The 16,657-nt window shown below is 40.4% G+C and overlaps 1 protein-coding gene and 1 non-coding gene across 8 annotated transcripts in view; one reads left to right on the plus strand and one right to left on the minus strand.

Moving 5' to 3' along the window:
• Nucleotides 1-16,657, minus strand: part of SINHCAF (SIN3-HDAC complex associated factor) — a 46,790-nt gene that overhangs the window by 8,965 nt on the left and 21,168 nt on the right. For 5 of the 7 annotated variants that reach the window (XM_015430592.4, XM_015430594.4, XM_074006552.1 and 2 more), the window contains exons 2-4: nucleotides 8,651-8,798; nucleotides 5,833-5,932; nucleotides 4,398-4,524 (exon numbers count right to left, since the gene is read on the minus strand). In XM_015430592.4, coding sequence (XP_015286078.1) covers nucleotides 4,398-4,524; nucleotides 5,833-5,932; nucleotides 8,651-8,778 — 355 coding nt within the window. In that variant the 5' untranslated portion in view covers nucleotides 8,779-8,798. Of the gene's footprint in view, nucleotides 1-4,397; nucleotides 4,525-5,832; nucleotides 5,933-8,650; nucleotides 8,799-15,823; nucleotides 15,966-16,657 lie in introns of all 7 variants that reach the window. The other 2 variants (XM_015430595.4, XM_065523987.2) reach the window with 1 other exon arrangement.
• Nucleotides 14,558-14,656, plus strand: LOC123567817 (small nucleolar RNA U13). Its single transcript, XR_006690918.1, has one exon. It is a non-coding gene; the product is annotated as a small nucleolar RNA U13 (small nucleolar RNA).

Here is a 16,657-nt window from a genome sequence, read left to right on the forward strand (position 1 = left end):
GAATAATGACATTATACCTATAAAGGGAAAACAAAAGATCCTGATTTAATAAGGAAAAAAAGCAGTTCATTAGATGCAGAGCTAACGCTGATTTAATACTTTGCCTGTTTACATGAAGAAGATGTCATATAAATGTACAAGTCAGAAAATAAGTTTCTTGGTTAACAGTCATTGTGCTATAAGGCTGTTGTACTGCCACGTCACAGTAAGAGCAGTATCATAAACCTCATAAACACAGGTAGGGCCGACCATACACCTTGTCCGTCCCAGGACACATGGACAGAGCAATCCTTCAATTCAGATAACCAATCAAGTACTTATTAAATATTTATAAGACATCAAATCCTATGTTTTATGCTGCATGGAAAGAAACAGACTAAAGAAAACTTTGGATTTTTTTTAATTTTTATCTTTTGGTTTTCCTTGAGACCGGATCTCACTGTCACCCAGGCTGGAGTGCAGTGGCATGACCACAGCTTGCTGCAGCCTCAACCTCCTGAGCTCAAGCAATCCTCCTGTCTCAGTCTCCTGAGTAGCTGGGGCTACAGGCACACACCACCATACTCAGCTAGTTATTTTTTTTAATTTTTAGTAGAGACAAGGTCTCATTATTTGCCCAGACTGGTCTTGAACTCCTAGCCTCAAGCAGTCCTCCCACCTCAGCCTCCCAAAGTGCTGGGATTACAGGCATGAGTCACCACACCTAGCCAAGAAAATTTGTTTGTTTTTGTTTGTTTGTTTAAAACAGAGTCTCACTCTGTCACCCAGGCAGGAGTGCAGTGGCACGATTTCAGCTCACTGCAGCCTCCACCTCTTAGATTTTCATGCCTCAGCCTTTTGAGTAGCTACAACTACAGGTGTGCACCACCACACCCAACTAATTTTTTTGTATTTTTAGTAGACAGGATTTCACCATGTTCGCCAGGCTGGTCTTGAACTCCTGGCCTCCCAAAGTGCTGGGATTACAGGTGTGAGCCACCACACCCAGTCAAGAAAATGTTTTCTGAATAGAGCTCACAAATATTTTATATTAACAAAAATTTACATAAAACAGCATAAAATTAGGTATCTAAAACAAAGAAAGCACCGTTAGTATTTTTAATATGTTAACTTAGCAACAAACAAAATCCTCAAGAGTAGCAGGCTTTAAAAGAATGAGTCTAGTGGGATGTTTAAGACTTCCTAAATAACTAACATCAACAGACACCTCTATGCTGCTGAGGAAAACTCACTCCCCTAGGAAGTACTTAATAGCTTTAAACTATTTGAAATTTCAATTATCTGACCATTTTTTGTTTTGTTTTGGGAGACGGAGTTTCACTCTTATTGCCCAGGCTATAGTGCAATGAGGTGATCTCGGCTAACCACAACCTCTGCCTCCCGCGTTCAAGCAATTCTCCTGCCTCAGCCTCCCCAATAGCTGGGATTACAGGCATGCACCACCACGCCCAGCTAATACTGTATTTTTAGTAGACACGTGGTTTCTCCATGTTGGTCAGGCTGGTCTTGAACCCCCAACCTCAGGTGATCCTCCTGCTTTGACCTCCCAAAGTGCTGGGATTACAGGTGTGAGCCTCCACACCTGGCCCAAACTGCAATTTTAAGTCTTAAAAATTACGTAGGATTTGGAAGGCACCAAGGAGTGATTAGATGGCATCAAGTCGGTAGGGACAACAGGCAAAGTCAACAAGCAAAGTTGTGGAAGCCAAACACACTCCAGGACTCGCTCAAACAAAAATAGGACCTTCAAACACTTTCTAGGAATTCTCAACTGTATTTTACAGCAAGCAGAAATCACTGCAGATTTTGGAAAGGATGACACAAAAAGAATACCTAACATTTATAGAGGAATTTATTTTGTTTTACAAAGCCATTTTTTATTTGATTATCCCCAGTTCTCTGATTAGAAAATTACGGTTAAACGTCAAGTGACTCCAGAATCACACATCTGCTAGTGAGAAGAGCCAAAATTCAAATCCAGATCTGTAACTCTAGGTCCAATGCCTTTCCAGTACACCACAAAATGTCTCGAAAAGAGAATACAGGGCTGGGCAAGGTGGCTCAGGCCTGTAATCCCAGGACTTTGGGAGGCCAAGCAGGGCAGATCACCTGAGGTCAGGAGGTCAAGACCAGCATGGCCAACATGGCAAAACCCTGTACCTACTAAAAATACAAAAATTAGCTGGGCATGGTGGCAGGTGCCTGTAATCCCAGCTACTCAGGAGGCTGAGGCAGGACAATCACTTGAACCCAGGAGGCAGAAGTTGCAGTGAGCTGAGATAGTGCCATGAGCTGAGATAGCGGCACTGCACTCCAGCCTGGGTGACAGAATAAGACTCCATCTCAAAAAAAAAAAGAACGAAAGATAAGAGAATACAGGCCAGGTATGTGCAGGATGCACAGAAGCAAACACATAACCAGAAGCGCAGACCCTTTAGTGGGTGATATATAAAAATGCACATGTCTCCCAACTGCTTCAATGCACAAAGGTGCTAGCAATTTATAATGTACCTGGTGAACACCTTGTTTCAGTTTGAGCCTCCACAATCCACACACCTTATTATAAAAGGAATTTATTTTCAGTCTCCAACTACTACACAGCACAGTTTCACAATAAAAATCTAAAATTGCACTGAATATATTCCCTTAAGTAAGGCAAAAGTGAGATATCACTTTCCCTATAATTAAGGGAAAGGGCTAAGAATATACATATGAATAATCAGTTCCTCCGCCTTCAAGTGATAAAAGAAAATTAGTGTTTCCCAAATGTTCATTAAAACATCTAGTGAGGACCGGGTATGATGGTTCATGCATGTAATCCTAGCACTTTTGGGAAGCCGAGGTGGGTGGATTGCTTGAGCTAAGTTTGAGACCAGCCTGGGCAACATGGCAAAACCCCAGCTCTACTAAAAATACAAAAAATTAGCCAGGCACGGTGGCGCATGTCTGTAGTCCCAGCTACTCGGGAGGCTTATGCACAAAAATTGCTTGTACCCGAGAGACGGAGGCTGCAGTGATCCAAGATCACACCACTGTACTCCAGCCTGGGTGATAGAGCAAGACCCTGTTTCAAATAAATAAATAAATAAATAAATAAATAAATAAATAAAACAAAACATCTAGTGAGAAAGGAAGGTAGTGTTAAATCTTTAGGGAGATGCGGGGTTGAGAGCTGGTTAGGAAAGGGAAATGTATAATTAAAATACATATACACATTTATATTACCTAAATATATTACTACATCTCTACCACTTATTAAGTGGCCCAGATCAAGGTTAAATCACCCCTTCGTGCTTCCTATTCTGAGCTCTAAAATGGAAATAAGTGAGATCATTACATACGTAAAGTGCTTAGTATACCAAAATGCTCAAAAAATGTGAGTTCTCCTGCACTCCTCACTTTACTGTCACTAAACTTAAATGTCTTTTTCCATTATTCTAAAATAAGCATGATAACCATTTGTCTTGATTGATAATGTTTTCTCTAACAGGGCCCTATAGATTTTTATAAGTACTGAGAGCTACAATACAGGTCCACAACCCCTAGCGGCAATTCTGGGAAAGCTCTGGAAACACAAAGTGTATTCCTAACCTATCTGGCCACAAAATCTGACATGACCTACACTATGATTATAAGCAAACAAACCTGACTAGCCTATGTACCATCTATTTATTCCACTAAATGTGAATACTGCTACTTTTTGCTGTAAAAATACTAATGTGTTTGGTTCAATAATGCTCCTTCAAACCCCAAGGGTAATAGAGATATTTATTAGACAATAACATTATATGCAGTGTATTTCCTTTTCAAAATCTAAAATCTAAATTCCAAAATACAGACGTGCCACTACAGCAATCCCCCAAAACTTCCAATAACAGCATGTGACCTGACATTAGACATTCCTTTCTTACTCTATCAACACAACACACTGCCCCTTAAACCTGAAAGCAAGCCCTGAGGTTGGCTGTATTTCAAAATGTGAGTTATGATTTCTAAAGTTACTTTCCAGAAAACCTGAGCTTTGGTCTCAGATTGTCCCCTAATTATTTACGTACCTTCTTGCACATCTGCAGGACTCAATTTCCTTATGGATAAAAATCAAGTAAACGAGCTAGAAATGCACCTCCTAGAAAATTAAGATGTCAGTAAAGACATCAGAGTGGTCTCAGTACAATCTGAAGTGGTTAGCTAGTAGAAATACTCTCAAGACATCATCATCAGAAAGAGTGCTAAGATTTCACAGAAATAAGGTAACATCTCTACCAAGTCAATATTGCCTTCCAGTGCTCTTTATGAAAAGCAATAAAGGAAAAAATGATCCACACATGCCATACACCACCCCCAGCCAAAAATAACAGAACAATTATTAAGTACTAATGTTGTAATATCAAACTTACTATGACGTTTAAATTCCTTCTGCAGTTTACTGATCTGGTTGCTTTTTATCCTGTTCCCAGATAGAGTTTTCACTTTCTTTGGTTTCAATGTAGTCTTTAGACTGGGTCCAGCCCTTGCATCTACCACCTGGAAGAAAATACTGAATATTTAATAATATTTTTAAAATGATACTAGTGTATCCCTTTGGTTCAGATCCGTGCCTATTTGAGAACCACAGTTTTACACTGAAAAGAGGGTGAAACTCCTCCATGTGCACCTTTAATCATCACATGACATAAGGGAATAAATAATATTTATCTAGTGGGGTTTTTTAAGATACTCTTTCCTGTGAAGTGGGTAATAGTGGGAGTCTGTTGGAAAAAAATTTAAATAGATTTGTATATGGGATAATCGTTACTGGATGACCCAACTAGGTTAAGAATCAAACCTAAAAACAACTCCATTTCTACAGGATAATGTTTTGCAGTTTATGAAAAGCTTTCAAATACTTTTTATCTTCAATACAAAGCAATAAACAGGGCTATTTTTGTTACTCCAATTTTAGACGGAAGGAAAACAAGGCAAAGAGAAATTATGCATTTTGCCTTATTTTACCAAGCAAGTAAATGGGTTAAGAGGGGTGGAGAGGGGAAAAGACTGGAATCAAGGTCTTCAGGTCTTTATGCTTTTTTCACTACACACCTTAATCTCTGAGGTGAGTTATATGACAGCAATAGCATGTTCTCCCACAGTCTAGCCCAGCCATTGATCTCGCCCCATATGGCCCTGTTTCTTAGGTATTCATTCACATTTATTAGTTGCAGATTTCTACCCCATGTAAAAAGGAACGTTGTTACCATCTTCAAAATCATGACCTATTATAATAGCATAACACTGTTATCAAAGGACAATGTAAGGCTAGTGTGAATGATAACTATGTGTTATACCTTCTACATATCATCTCATCCAGTTCTCACAGCTGCTCTGTAACAGAGCTATTATCTTTGCACTTCATAAATAAATGTAACCTGCCCAAAGTCCACAACTAGTAGTGGTAAAAGCAAAATTCAAATTCAAGTCTGATCCTAAAATCTATGTGCTCATTAGTACCAACCTGAGTTCAAAGGATGATGTTATCCAAAGAGATTTAAGAAAAAGGATTCACATCTAATTAACTCTAGGAATTACTGAGTTAAGCCTAAAAATAGGTGAATGCTTACTGTGAATCTCCAAAAGGGAGATATTGGATACAGTCTTAAGGAAATGCCATACCAGGCTATTCTGTTCTAAAGATGCCAAAATGTTAGGCAATTATATCTGAGCAGCAGCTAGTGTTTTTCTTTATTCTTTTCAGACTTTTCTACCCTAGGGATATATTACTTCCTAAATTAGGGGGAAATTAATGTTACTTTAAATATAATAGCGGTATAATTGAAAAAAAGAAAATGGACTAACATGATTCCAGTTTTTTTTTGATCCTGCTGGCAACTTCTTCCATCTTTTCACAAGCAGGACACAGGCATTGCAGATGTCTCCTGAACGAGTCTCATGCAATCTGATAAGAAAACAATCAAACCTTTATCAGTCTCCCTTACCTTAAAGAATTCAAGCAAGCACATTTCCTTTGGGAAAAAAACTGTATCTATATATGGTTTATAGATACAATTTAATCATCCTGGATGATCCCATTCCATTGTTTCTATAGAATATTTCAGAAATAAAATTATCTTCTAGATTCAACAAACCAATTCTACGTACTGCAATTTGGTTATTTTGAAATAAGAAATGCTTTTAAAATTAAATAGGCCAGGCTGGGTGTGGTGGCTCACGCCAGCAATCCCAGCACTTTGAGAGTCTGAGGCGGGTGCATCACTTGAGGTCAGGAGTTCGAGACCAGCCTGGCCAACATGATGAAATCCTGTGTCTCTCCTAAAAATACAAAAATTAGCCTGCTGGCACACACCTGTAGTCCCAGCTACTCAGGAGGTTTAGGCAGGAGAATCGCCTGAACCCAGGAAGCAGAGGTTGCAGTGAGCCAAGATCGCACTACTGCACTCCAGCCTGGGCAACAAGAGTGAGACTCCATCTCAAAAAAAAAAAAAAAATTAAATAATTAAATAGGCTGGTGCGGTGGCTCACACCTGTAATCCCAGCACGTCGGAAGACCAAGGTGGGAAGATCACCTGAGTGCAGGAGTTCGAGACCAGCCTAGGCAACAAAAGGAGACCCCCATCTCTACTTTAAAATAAAAAAAAAGAAATTTAATTTAAAAATGCTTTTAAAATTAAGGAGTAAAACTCAAGACCTAAAAGAGATTCTGATTATCATGGTTTTAAATAATGCTGTTTAATCAATCTTTCTTGCAATGTGTAGATATATTTCTTTTTTGGTGAGGGCATGGAGGTGAATAGGATCTCACTCTGTCACCCAGGCTGGAATGCAGTGGTGGGATTATGGCTCACTACAGCCTCAACTTCCCAGGTTCAAGTGATCCTTCCACTTCAGCCTCCCTAGTAGCTGGGACCACAGGCACATGCCACCACGTCTGGCTAATTTTTCTATTTTTTGTAGAGACAGGGTTTCACCATGTTGCCCAGGCTTTGTCTCCAATCCCTGGGCTCAAATGATCTGTCTGCCTTGGCCTCCCAAAGTGCTGGGATTACAGGTGTGAGCCACCGCACCCGGCCTGTGTAGTTATTTCATAAGTATCAAAATGCTACCCTTTGGCAAGTAAAATAATGTGTCATAATATTCTAGTTTCACAGCAAACAAAACCAGAGAAGGATTGTAGTTTTAAAAAATGAAAATGGCCAGACGAGATGGCTTATGTCTGTAATCCCAGCACTTTAGGAGGCCGAGGCAGCCGGGAGTTCGAGACCAGCCTGGGCAACATCGCAAAATCCTGTCTCTACAAAAAAATAAGAAAAATTAGCAGGGTATGATAGTGCATGCCTGTAGTCCTAGCTACTCAGGAGAATGAGGTGGGAGAATCACCTGAGGCCAATGAGGTCAAGGCTGCAGTGAGCCATGATAGTGATACTGTACTTCTGCCTGGGTGACAGAGTGAGATTCTGACTCAAACAAACAAACAAACAATTATATTGCTGGTGCACACCTGTAGTCCCAGCTACTCGAGAGGCTCAGACAGGAGGATCACTTGAGCCCAAAAGTTCAAGGCTGTAATGCACAATGATCACACCTGTGAACAGTTACTGCACTCCAACCTAGGCAACACAGGAAGACATTGTCTCTTTAAAAAAGAAAAGAAAGAAATAATGATTTCCCCTGTTAGAAATTACTTTCACCACCTTTTCTTATCGAAACATTTGTTCATCGTTTATTGTTAATCCTGGACTTTGTAATTATTCTGAAGGTTGTCAAAAAGGTCTGTGCCAACCATTCCTTTTTAAATTTTATTTTTATTTTAGTATCTTCATTTCCTCAACCTCCCAGGCTCAGGTGATCCTCTCACTTCAGCCTCCGACGTAGCTAGGACTACAGGCAAGCACCTCCACGTCCAGCAAGTTTTTTTGTTTGTATTTTTTATAGAGATGGGTTTCGCCATGTTACCCAGGTAGTCTCAAGCTCCTGGTTCAAGTGACCGACCTGCCTCAGCCTCCCAAAGTGCTGGGATTACTGGCGTGAGCCACTGCACCCTGTCAAGGGAAATTTTTTTTTTTTTTTTTTTTTTTTGAGATGGAGTCTCGCTCTGTCGCCAGGCGGGAGTGCAGCGGCATGATCTCGGCTCACTACAACCTCCGCCTCCTGGGTTCAAGCGATTCTCCTGCCTCAGCATCCTAAGTAACTGGGACTATAAGTGTGCGCCACCACGCCCAGCTTATTTTTGTATTTTTAGTAGAGGCAGGGTCATGTTGGCCAGGATGGTCTCGATCTCTTGACCTCGTGATCCGCCTGCCTCGGCCTCCCAAAGTGCTCTCAGATTACTGGTGTGAGCCGCTGCACCCAGTCAACAGTAATTTTTTTAAAAGCCTTTTTAAAAATTAACCACAAAAGGAAGTCAACAACAAAAGGGTTTGTCTAGCTACAACTGTAAGGGGCTTCACAATTAATGTGGTAGCTCCTCATAATCTGGAAAAAAGTAGGCTGTCAGCGTTGTTTGATTCATTTAAAAAGCAGGAGACTTAAACAGCCTAAATTAGAATAAGTGATTTTTATTATTAGCACATTGTTCCAATCACCTTGCTTACAAATATTTCTGTATGCTGTGGTATTTTTTCACTCTAAGAATAGTAAAAAAATCAGGTGATCTTACCCAAAACAGCTCTGGAAGTCCTTTTCATAGCGTTTACTGTCAGTGAATCGAGAACTGGAGGACTTAGCTCTGCAAATACAGCAGCCCTCTATACTTCGGTACATCTTTGGCTTGTGAAAACCAAACATCTTTTCTTCTGGGCAATAGTCTGTAAAGCCAAGGGAATTGACACATCTTTGTTGAGGGCTGTAACAAGGAACCATTAAAGAGTTCTCTCTGCTCCACCCCACCCCCAAGCAACTTGGTATTATATGACCAAGACAGGCAGGCAGCTCAGGGGAAGACCTCCTGGATCTACCTCCATTCTTGGCACTATCATGGCAAATGTATAAAACACAAAGAAAAGTTTAGTTACTTAAGGAGGACTCTACTACCTCTTACCTCACCTAGCAAACACGCACTCTAAAAATGGGGAACAGGAGCATTTTTTAAAATCAGGTTTTTAAGTAAGAAATGCCACAAACAATCCTGTAAAATAATGAAGCTGTACACAATCAAGGATGTATCCTTAAACTTAAGACACACCTTTTTATTTTGCATCTTTGCATTAACGTGATTCCCCTCTGGGGAAGTTTTGAGCATTTACCATGAACACTATTTGATACTAAGTACACAACTAGCTCACTATGCATAGCCCATACTACTTTGCCTAATGGGAATTCAGAGGGGATTTCTTCTGTGATAAATGGGAAGTTCTAAGCAACAGGGTCAAGCTTGGCCCTGAATTGAAACTGCTGAAAGGAAGATGTAAAATTCACAAAAATCCAAGGTTAGAATAATAATAATAATAATTCCATGTAACATTAAGACAAAAAAAGAACGAGCTCATGTTGTCTGACCGCTGATCTGCCCCTTAGTTGTTAGAGGTTTGTGGACCTCTTCTATGAGGCTTTGTGCTGAGAGTAGTAAAAGTGGGAGGCAAATGTCCCAGAGGTGCAGAGTGAAATAAATTGCAGTCCTTCTGTTAAAAAAAAAAAAAAAAAAATCTCAACATCAAGGAAGGAATGAAGAAAATAGCTCTGGAGCTGGATGCAAATATGTAGCTGGCAGTAAATCTGTACCTTAGGAAAAGTAATTTGGAATATCCAAATCAAGGGCCAGCTCACCAGAACATCTGGACTAAGAGACGTGATGAAAAGGCAATGAATATAGAAACTAAACTCCAATGGACAAGTCCAGAGGATGTTTGTATGTATGAGGGTCTAACATAAATTATCACATAAAGCAACAATAAAAGAAAAAAAAATTTTTTTTTTTTTTTTTTTTTTTTGAGAGAGTCTCGCTCTGTCGCCCAGACTGGAGTGCGGTGGTGCGATCTCGGCTCACTGCAAGCTCCGCCTCCCGAGTTCAAGTGATTCTCCTGCCTCAGCCTCCCCAGCAGCTGGGACTGACTACAGGCGCCCGCCACCACACCCGGCTAACTTTTTGTATTTTTAGTAGAGACAGAGTTTCACCGTGTTAACCAGGATGGTCTCAATCTCCTGACCTCGTAATCCGCCTGCCTCGGCCTCCCAAAGTGCTGGGATTACAGGCGTGAGCCACCGTGCCTGGCCAAGAAAATTATTAATAACACTTTCGATTCCATAGTTTTAGGAGTTATAACCACAGAACAGTATCTTTTTAAAGTTGTTTTAGACATAAACTTAGATGACTAAACCTAAAGCTTCAGTACAGTCATGTGTTGATTAACAATGGGGATACATTCTGAGAAATGCATCATTGGGCATCCTGGTGCAAACATCAGCATCCTCACACAAACCAAGATGGCAATAGCCCACAATACCCCTAGGCTATATGGGATAGCCTACTGTTCCTAGGCAATAAACTTATACAGCATGTGACTGTACTGAATGCTGTAGGCAACTGTAATACAATGGTAAGAATCTGTGCATCTAAATACAGAAAACGTACAAAAAAAATGGTATTATAATCTTTTGGGACCAACATCATATATGCAGTCTATGGTTGACCAAAAAGTCCTTGTGTGACATATGGCTGTATTTGTCTTTGGATTATCTCATCTGATCCCATTCCATTCCAATTCTGGTTAGTATAATATAGCAAGTATTAATGAAAATGATTCAGAAGTAACCAAATATCCAGGCTTTTTATATGTCTTTTTTTGGTATTGAGGGGTTTTGAAATATAGACAAAAGTTTTACAACTTTTAAAAGAAAGTATTTTTAAAACTTTTATTAGCAAATAATTAGCTTAAAAATTGAAGCTTCCCTTTCAAACAGGCTGTTGTTAATATAACTGTTCCTCTGCAATGTTTTTGTTGGTGAGAGAGGCAGGCCAAAGAGTGACATGGGGGCAAGGCAGAAGGCCTTGATGCATTTCAATAATTAAGTCTTAACAGTTACCTCTAAGAATTGTTCAAAAGAAACATTTTTAGTTGATAATAATTTTAGTTAAATGCTTGGGAAGCTGATGCTTTGAGAGGAAGAAAAATGAGAAAGTACCCTCTACACAGTCGTAAGAAAAGGTCTAGAGAGGCCTGCTCAAATGAGGCAGATTTTTTTTTCTCAATCCAACAACAAACCCATTTGATAACTGAAAAGAAAATCCTGAAGAAAATGGTTGCACGTTGCTTTGGAAAAAACAATGTCAAATGACAGAAGATTGCAGAAACAAGAAAGCAGAGTAGCAGTTATTGTTTTAATATGTATATTCCTGTTTTAAGGCACAATGTAATACGAACCTCGTCCTCACACCACCCTGTGCTCTTCTCCAAACTCACCCAACAGCTTGCATTACCATCAAGAAGGTCAGAGAACAGTTTCTCTAATACTCTACAACTTCATCCATAACTCTTGGAAACTTCAGCCTCCCTTCTCAGCAAGGACAAATGAAGCAGGGCAAAAAAGGCCAGTTCATTCCATTAATACACAGACCAAATCCTATTACGACAGATAGATTCCTATCTCTACCCTCGCAATCTCTTTCCCTTCCCCCAAATAAACAAGTCCTCAAAGCTATCAGCATTCAGCTCATCTCTAGGATATGAACTACCTTCACTGAGGTTGGATTTGACCAAGACGCCATAGTTTGTGCCAGTTACCACACTGGCAAGCTGTTAAGGATGTTAGGATTATAGGTGAATACTGAGGCTTTCTTTTTAATCAGCAGCCATTGTGAATTAAGTGTTCCTCTTCAATGATTTTTTTCTGCTGGTGGGGACCTCCACAAAACTTACCCACCACCCCCTAGCAAGACATTCCAGTCATCAGCTGAGGAATATTCTTCTTAGACATGGGGGAGAATAGGCTGATGTCTTAGGATTCATAATCCATTTTTATATAGCTCCGTGACCTTACTTTTGTCCTGACTGACCTTACTTTTGTCCTTACTTTTGATCTGAGAGGGATCTAAATCCTAGGGCTTACCCTCTCCTAGGCAATGCTCAGTGAGAAATGCAATGAGGTGGCAGACACCTGTCCTTATGCAACACACAAGGAGCATGTGAACCTTTTAATGGATGACAACTTAATACATCTATTAAGCCTTTTCTGAGCTTATCCTCACACTTAAGAGGCACCTGGGAATCTGCAGTAAATACACAGGGGTTTCATTTTGGGCTTTGTTTACAGCAACCAAGTTAAGCAGTGATTGGTGTTTAACCATTTTGAGATTTGGGGATCCCTGAGATTAACTGATAGTATTTTCAAAAATCTACAAACCCATGAAATTTTTACAAAAACACTACTTAATCTCTAGAGGAAAACCAAGGACACAAAATGGTCTCCGAAACCAAGTTACTCTATATATTTAACAAAGTAGTGGGTGGGCATGGCATAAGTTGATTTTAAACTGGACATTTGTTTTTTCAAGCAACCTGGTGGTTCTTTAGAATACTGCTTTCCTAGTACCACATTTGTGCAATATTAAATGATTCCTCCAGTACAATCTATCTTATTTGTTCAAATGACACCATCAGCTCTGAAACTATCTGTGAATTTTGCCTCTATTCTCATAGGCATCATATCACTCGGCACTATGTTTTAAAGGAAGAAAAGTAATACTATCTGCTTTCTAACTGATTAATAGTTACAGCTGAGAACAGACCCATACAATCTCACCCTTAAACGTGTGTCTGGAGAAAGAAGAGGAAAATTTTTTTTTTTTTTTTTTTTTTTGAGAGGGAGTCTCGCTCTGTCACCCAGGCTGGAGTGCAGTGGCCGGATTTCAGCTCACTGCAAGCTCCGCCTCCCGGGTTCACGCCATTCTCCTGCCTCAGCCTCCGGAGTAGCTGAGACTACAGGCGCCCGCCACCTCGCCCGGCTAGTTTTTTGTATTTTTTAGTAGAGACGGGGTTTCACCGGGTTAGCCAGGATGGTCTCGGCCTCCCAAAGTGCTGGGATTACAGGCTTGAGCCACCGCGCCCGGCCAGAAGAGGAAAATTAAGCTGTGAGATTAAAGCCAAAAATCAAGAAAAACTTAAAATACTGATTAGGAACTGTTATTTGTCTTCTAAAATTAAATAGTGGTATGGTTGCAAAACTCTGAGTATACTAAAAGCCCCTGAATTGTACACATTACAAGAGTGAATCTTATGGTATATAAATGAGTGAATTTTATGGTACATGAATGATCTCAGTAAGCCTGTTTTCGAGACATTTAAAAATAAAAATAACTGAGGAATTCACTCATCTTTATCATCTTTGTAAGCTCAGCATCTAAGATTCCAGTCTCATAGTAGGTGTGTCAACCCAAATGAGAGATCCAAGATGGGAATCTCAATCAAACAAGGTTTATTAGGCCGAGCTTGAGGATGTGCACCCAGAGAGCACAAGATCCAATAGCTTATAACCTGTGTTTCAAAGCAAGATTACATGAGGCATGGTATTCATACATTTTTTTAAACAGGGGGATACCTGCAGTACAGTGAAGCAACAATTACATTCTTGTCGATTTGATTGGTATTCAGTGATGTTACACATAAGGTAAAGTAAGTATGTGGCTGAGTGGGTAGGAGAGAAAGGTTAATAATTGCGTAGGCATCTCAGGGTCTGGCGGAAGGATGATTGATTCCATCCTGCCTTTGTTCTATATCTGACACACAAGTTTACAACCAGTACCTGTTAGTAAAATATTTAACAAACTCCAGTTACAAATGCACAAAGGGTCAGCCTCAGTAAATAGGCCATGGTTTTATTACCCATATGTCCAAACTGCAGCCATCTTGTCTCACTTTTCTCTTTTCTTCTGACACTATCATCATCTATCTGTCTATCTACAATATGTTTTCTTAAGGTCCTTGAAATAGAAAAAAAAAAAAATTTCAAGATGTTTTTCAAGATTTGAGGGGTTACAGTTAAAACATGCCCATTTATGGGAGGTTCTAACAATGATCTAACTGACATAGCTGCCTTTGCACATATACATTCTTCAGCCAGAACAAATATTTAGAAGAGGCTGTGTCAATCCACTTTTCCTTGTATTTCCATTTTCCCCCTTTTGATCAAAATTTCTCTTTAGAGAACACAAATGATCATACTTTATGTCCTTCTGTCTTCCCAGGAAGTCATGTCCCACGTTGGAGGGAAAGAAGTGAGATGAGGTTGATGTAGGCCTGAGGCAGACACTCCAGGGGTATGTAGTGGAATCTGCTACTACGCTTACAGGATAATTCTATCTACATTGTGCTACCAAAATGGGGGGGAGGGTGTTAATTTTTTTTTTTTATTAAGACAGGGTTTCACTACATTGCCCAGGCTGGTCCCAAACTCCTAGCCTCAAGCAGTCTTTCCACCTTGGCCTCCCAAGTGCTAGTGTGTGGGCCACTGCAACTGGCCTATAATTCTGGTTTTAGCAATAGACTTACGTAGGTTGATTATAAATACCATGAGTAATTTAACTGATAGTAAGAGAAATAGGATAGACACTACGATTATATCAAGGTTTGAGATCCTTCTGTCATTTATAAGTGTGATGACTGGACATTCACACATGTGTGAGATGCACCTCCCTCAACCCTGTTATGACATTGGTACTTTACCCATGAAAAAGGGTTTGAATTGCAGACTGGAAGAAATAGGAAGCCAATTAAACAGATCATTGAGAAGATCGGTAGTTTGTGCCCCTTGTAACCATTTAGCTTGCTTGAAAATTCTTTCTATGCAAGTCTCTACTTCACCTGAGGTGTTGATGTAAGTGCAGCAGGCAGTGTGAGCTACTGCACAGACTCCTTGTCCCAGCTACTCGACAGGCTAAGGTAGGAGGATCACCTGAGCCCAGGGAGGTCAAGGCTGTAGTAAGCCATGATCACACCACCACACTCCAGCCTAGGCGACAGAGCGAGACCCTCCCTCAAAAAAAAAAAAAAAAAAAAAAAAGGCTCCTTTCAATTTGCCAGCTATTTTGCCAGTTATTTACACTATGTGCCCATCCTTGGGTTGGTGGGTGTGGCCCAATGCCACCTACCAAAATGTATCTATTAACCATTCATGGGTAAGTTGTTTAAAACATGAGTGAGCCATGGATTGGTTTTACTGCAGGTCTTACAAAAGCCTGCATAAGCATGATACATAACAAATAAGACGTGCTGGCACAATTTGCTTTTGCTTTTTCTCCTTTGGACATTCAGTTGCCAGTTATGACAGTAACGGTGGGAAGCCAGGAATGTGCAGGGACAGCAGCCTGGAAAAGATGAGGAATTAAGTTTGTGTTCCAGATAAGTTAGAGAATTTGTCCCTGATTGGCTTCCTGATAGACAGGCCTGGGGGCGGTGGGAAGGGGTGAGACTTAGGGGATATAATTAAGCACAGAATGAAAATATGGCCTGGCTTTAGAAGCTGAATTTGAATTTGGAAAGGGACACTTGGAGAGAACTGGTGCAAGTATATGGTAACATTTGGAGTGTCAGAAAAATCAATCACAGGTGCAACAAGTAGTATGTAATGATATTGAATGGCCCTAGGAAGTTGGTGACAAATCCAGCAATCTGAGAGACTGCCTCTATCTGCCACACTTTGGAAAAGTTTAGCTCATGAACTATTTTTCCATCACCAGCAGAGACCCTGAAAAGTCAAGTGTATATATATATTGGTGGCCATCATGTGTATGGAAACATTAACCAGGTTATATATCCTATAATCTGAGTCAAAGCAGACAAGGCCAATAGTCCCCAAAGTAAATATAATACTGTAAGAATGTTTAGACAGGAGATCATACAGGCCTGCTCTGAAGTCTTGGGTCAATTAGCTGTCCACTCAGATGTTGTCAACTTCTCGTCCTGGTTTCAAGGTTGAAGCTGTTTGGTGAATCAGAGACAAGGATCTTTGGTGGGAGTCATGGTCCATTCAGGAAGTTGTGCCTTTTTAAGGTGAGAGATATGGATCCGTGAGTCTACACCCTTTAACTCTGCTGTGCATGGATTACTCAACGGTACCTGGCAAGGGCCCCTCCACCAAGGCTGGAGGGAGTCCTTTATGAGATGTCTTTTCCAACAGACAAAACTTCCAGGTTGGAGGTCATGACCAGAATCTTCATCTCCCAGGAGTACACTGTGGGACGTGTCTTGCACTAAGGTCTGCCTTTTCATGAGTTGGTGAATGAGTCCCTTAAAATAGTGCAAGATGTCCCCATTCAGTAAATTTGGATCAGTCATCTTGATTCCCACGTGCCTGGGTCTTCCAGTTACAATTTCATGAGAAGAGAGCTGATAAAGGGATGGATCAAAGGTTGAACAATACCAAGGGAAGTGCCTTCGGCCAGCAGAGGCGAAAAGCCTCCATAAATTTAGCCAATTTTTTCTATTATTCCATTGGTCCATTGCACCAATCCAGGGACTTAGCCAATTGTGTTATTATTCCATTGCTCCATTCTACCAATCCAGAGGACTAAGGGTAGTAGGCACAATCAAAATACTGAAATACAGGCCAATTTTTTTTTTTTTTTTTTTTTTTTTTTTTTTTGAGATCAAGTCTCGCTCTGTCACCTAGGGTGGAGTGCAGTGGTGCGATCTTGGCTCACTGCAACCTCCGCCTGCCGGGTTCAAGTGATTCT

This window comes from Macaca fascicularis, chromosome 11 (assembly GCF_037993035.2).
Source record: "Macaca fascicularis isolate 582-1 chromosome 11, T2T-MFA8v1.1".
In the NCBI taxonomy this organism is placed as follows: domain Eukaryota; kingdom Metazoa; phylum Chordata; class Mammalia; order Primates; family Cercopithecidae; genus Macaca; species Macaca fascicularis.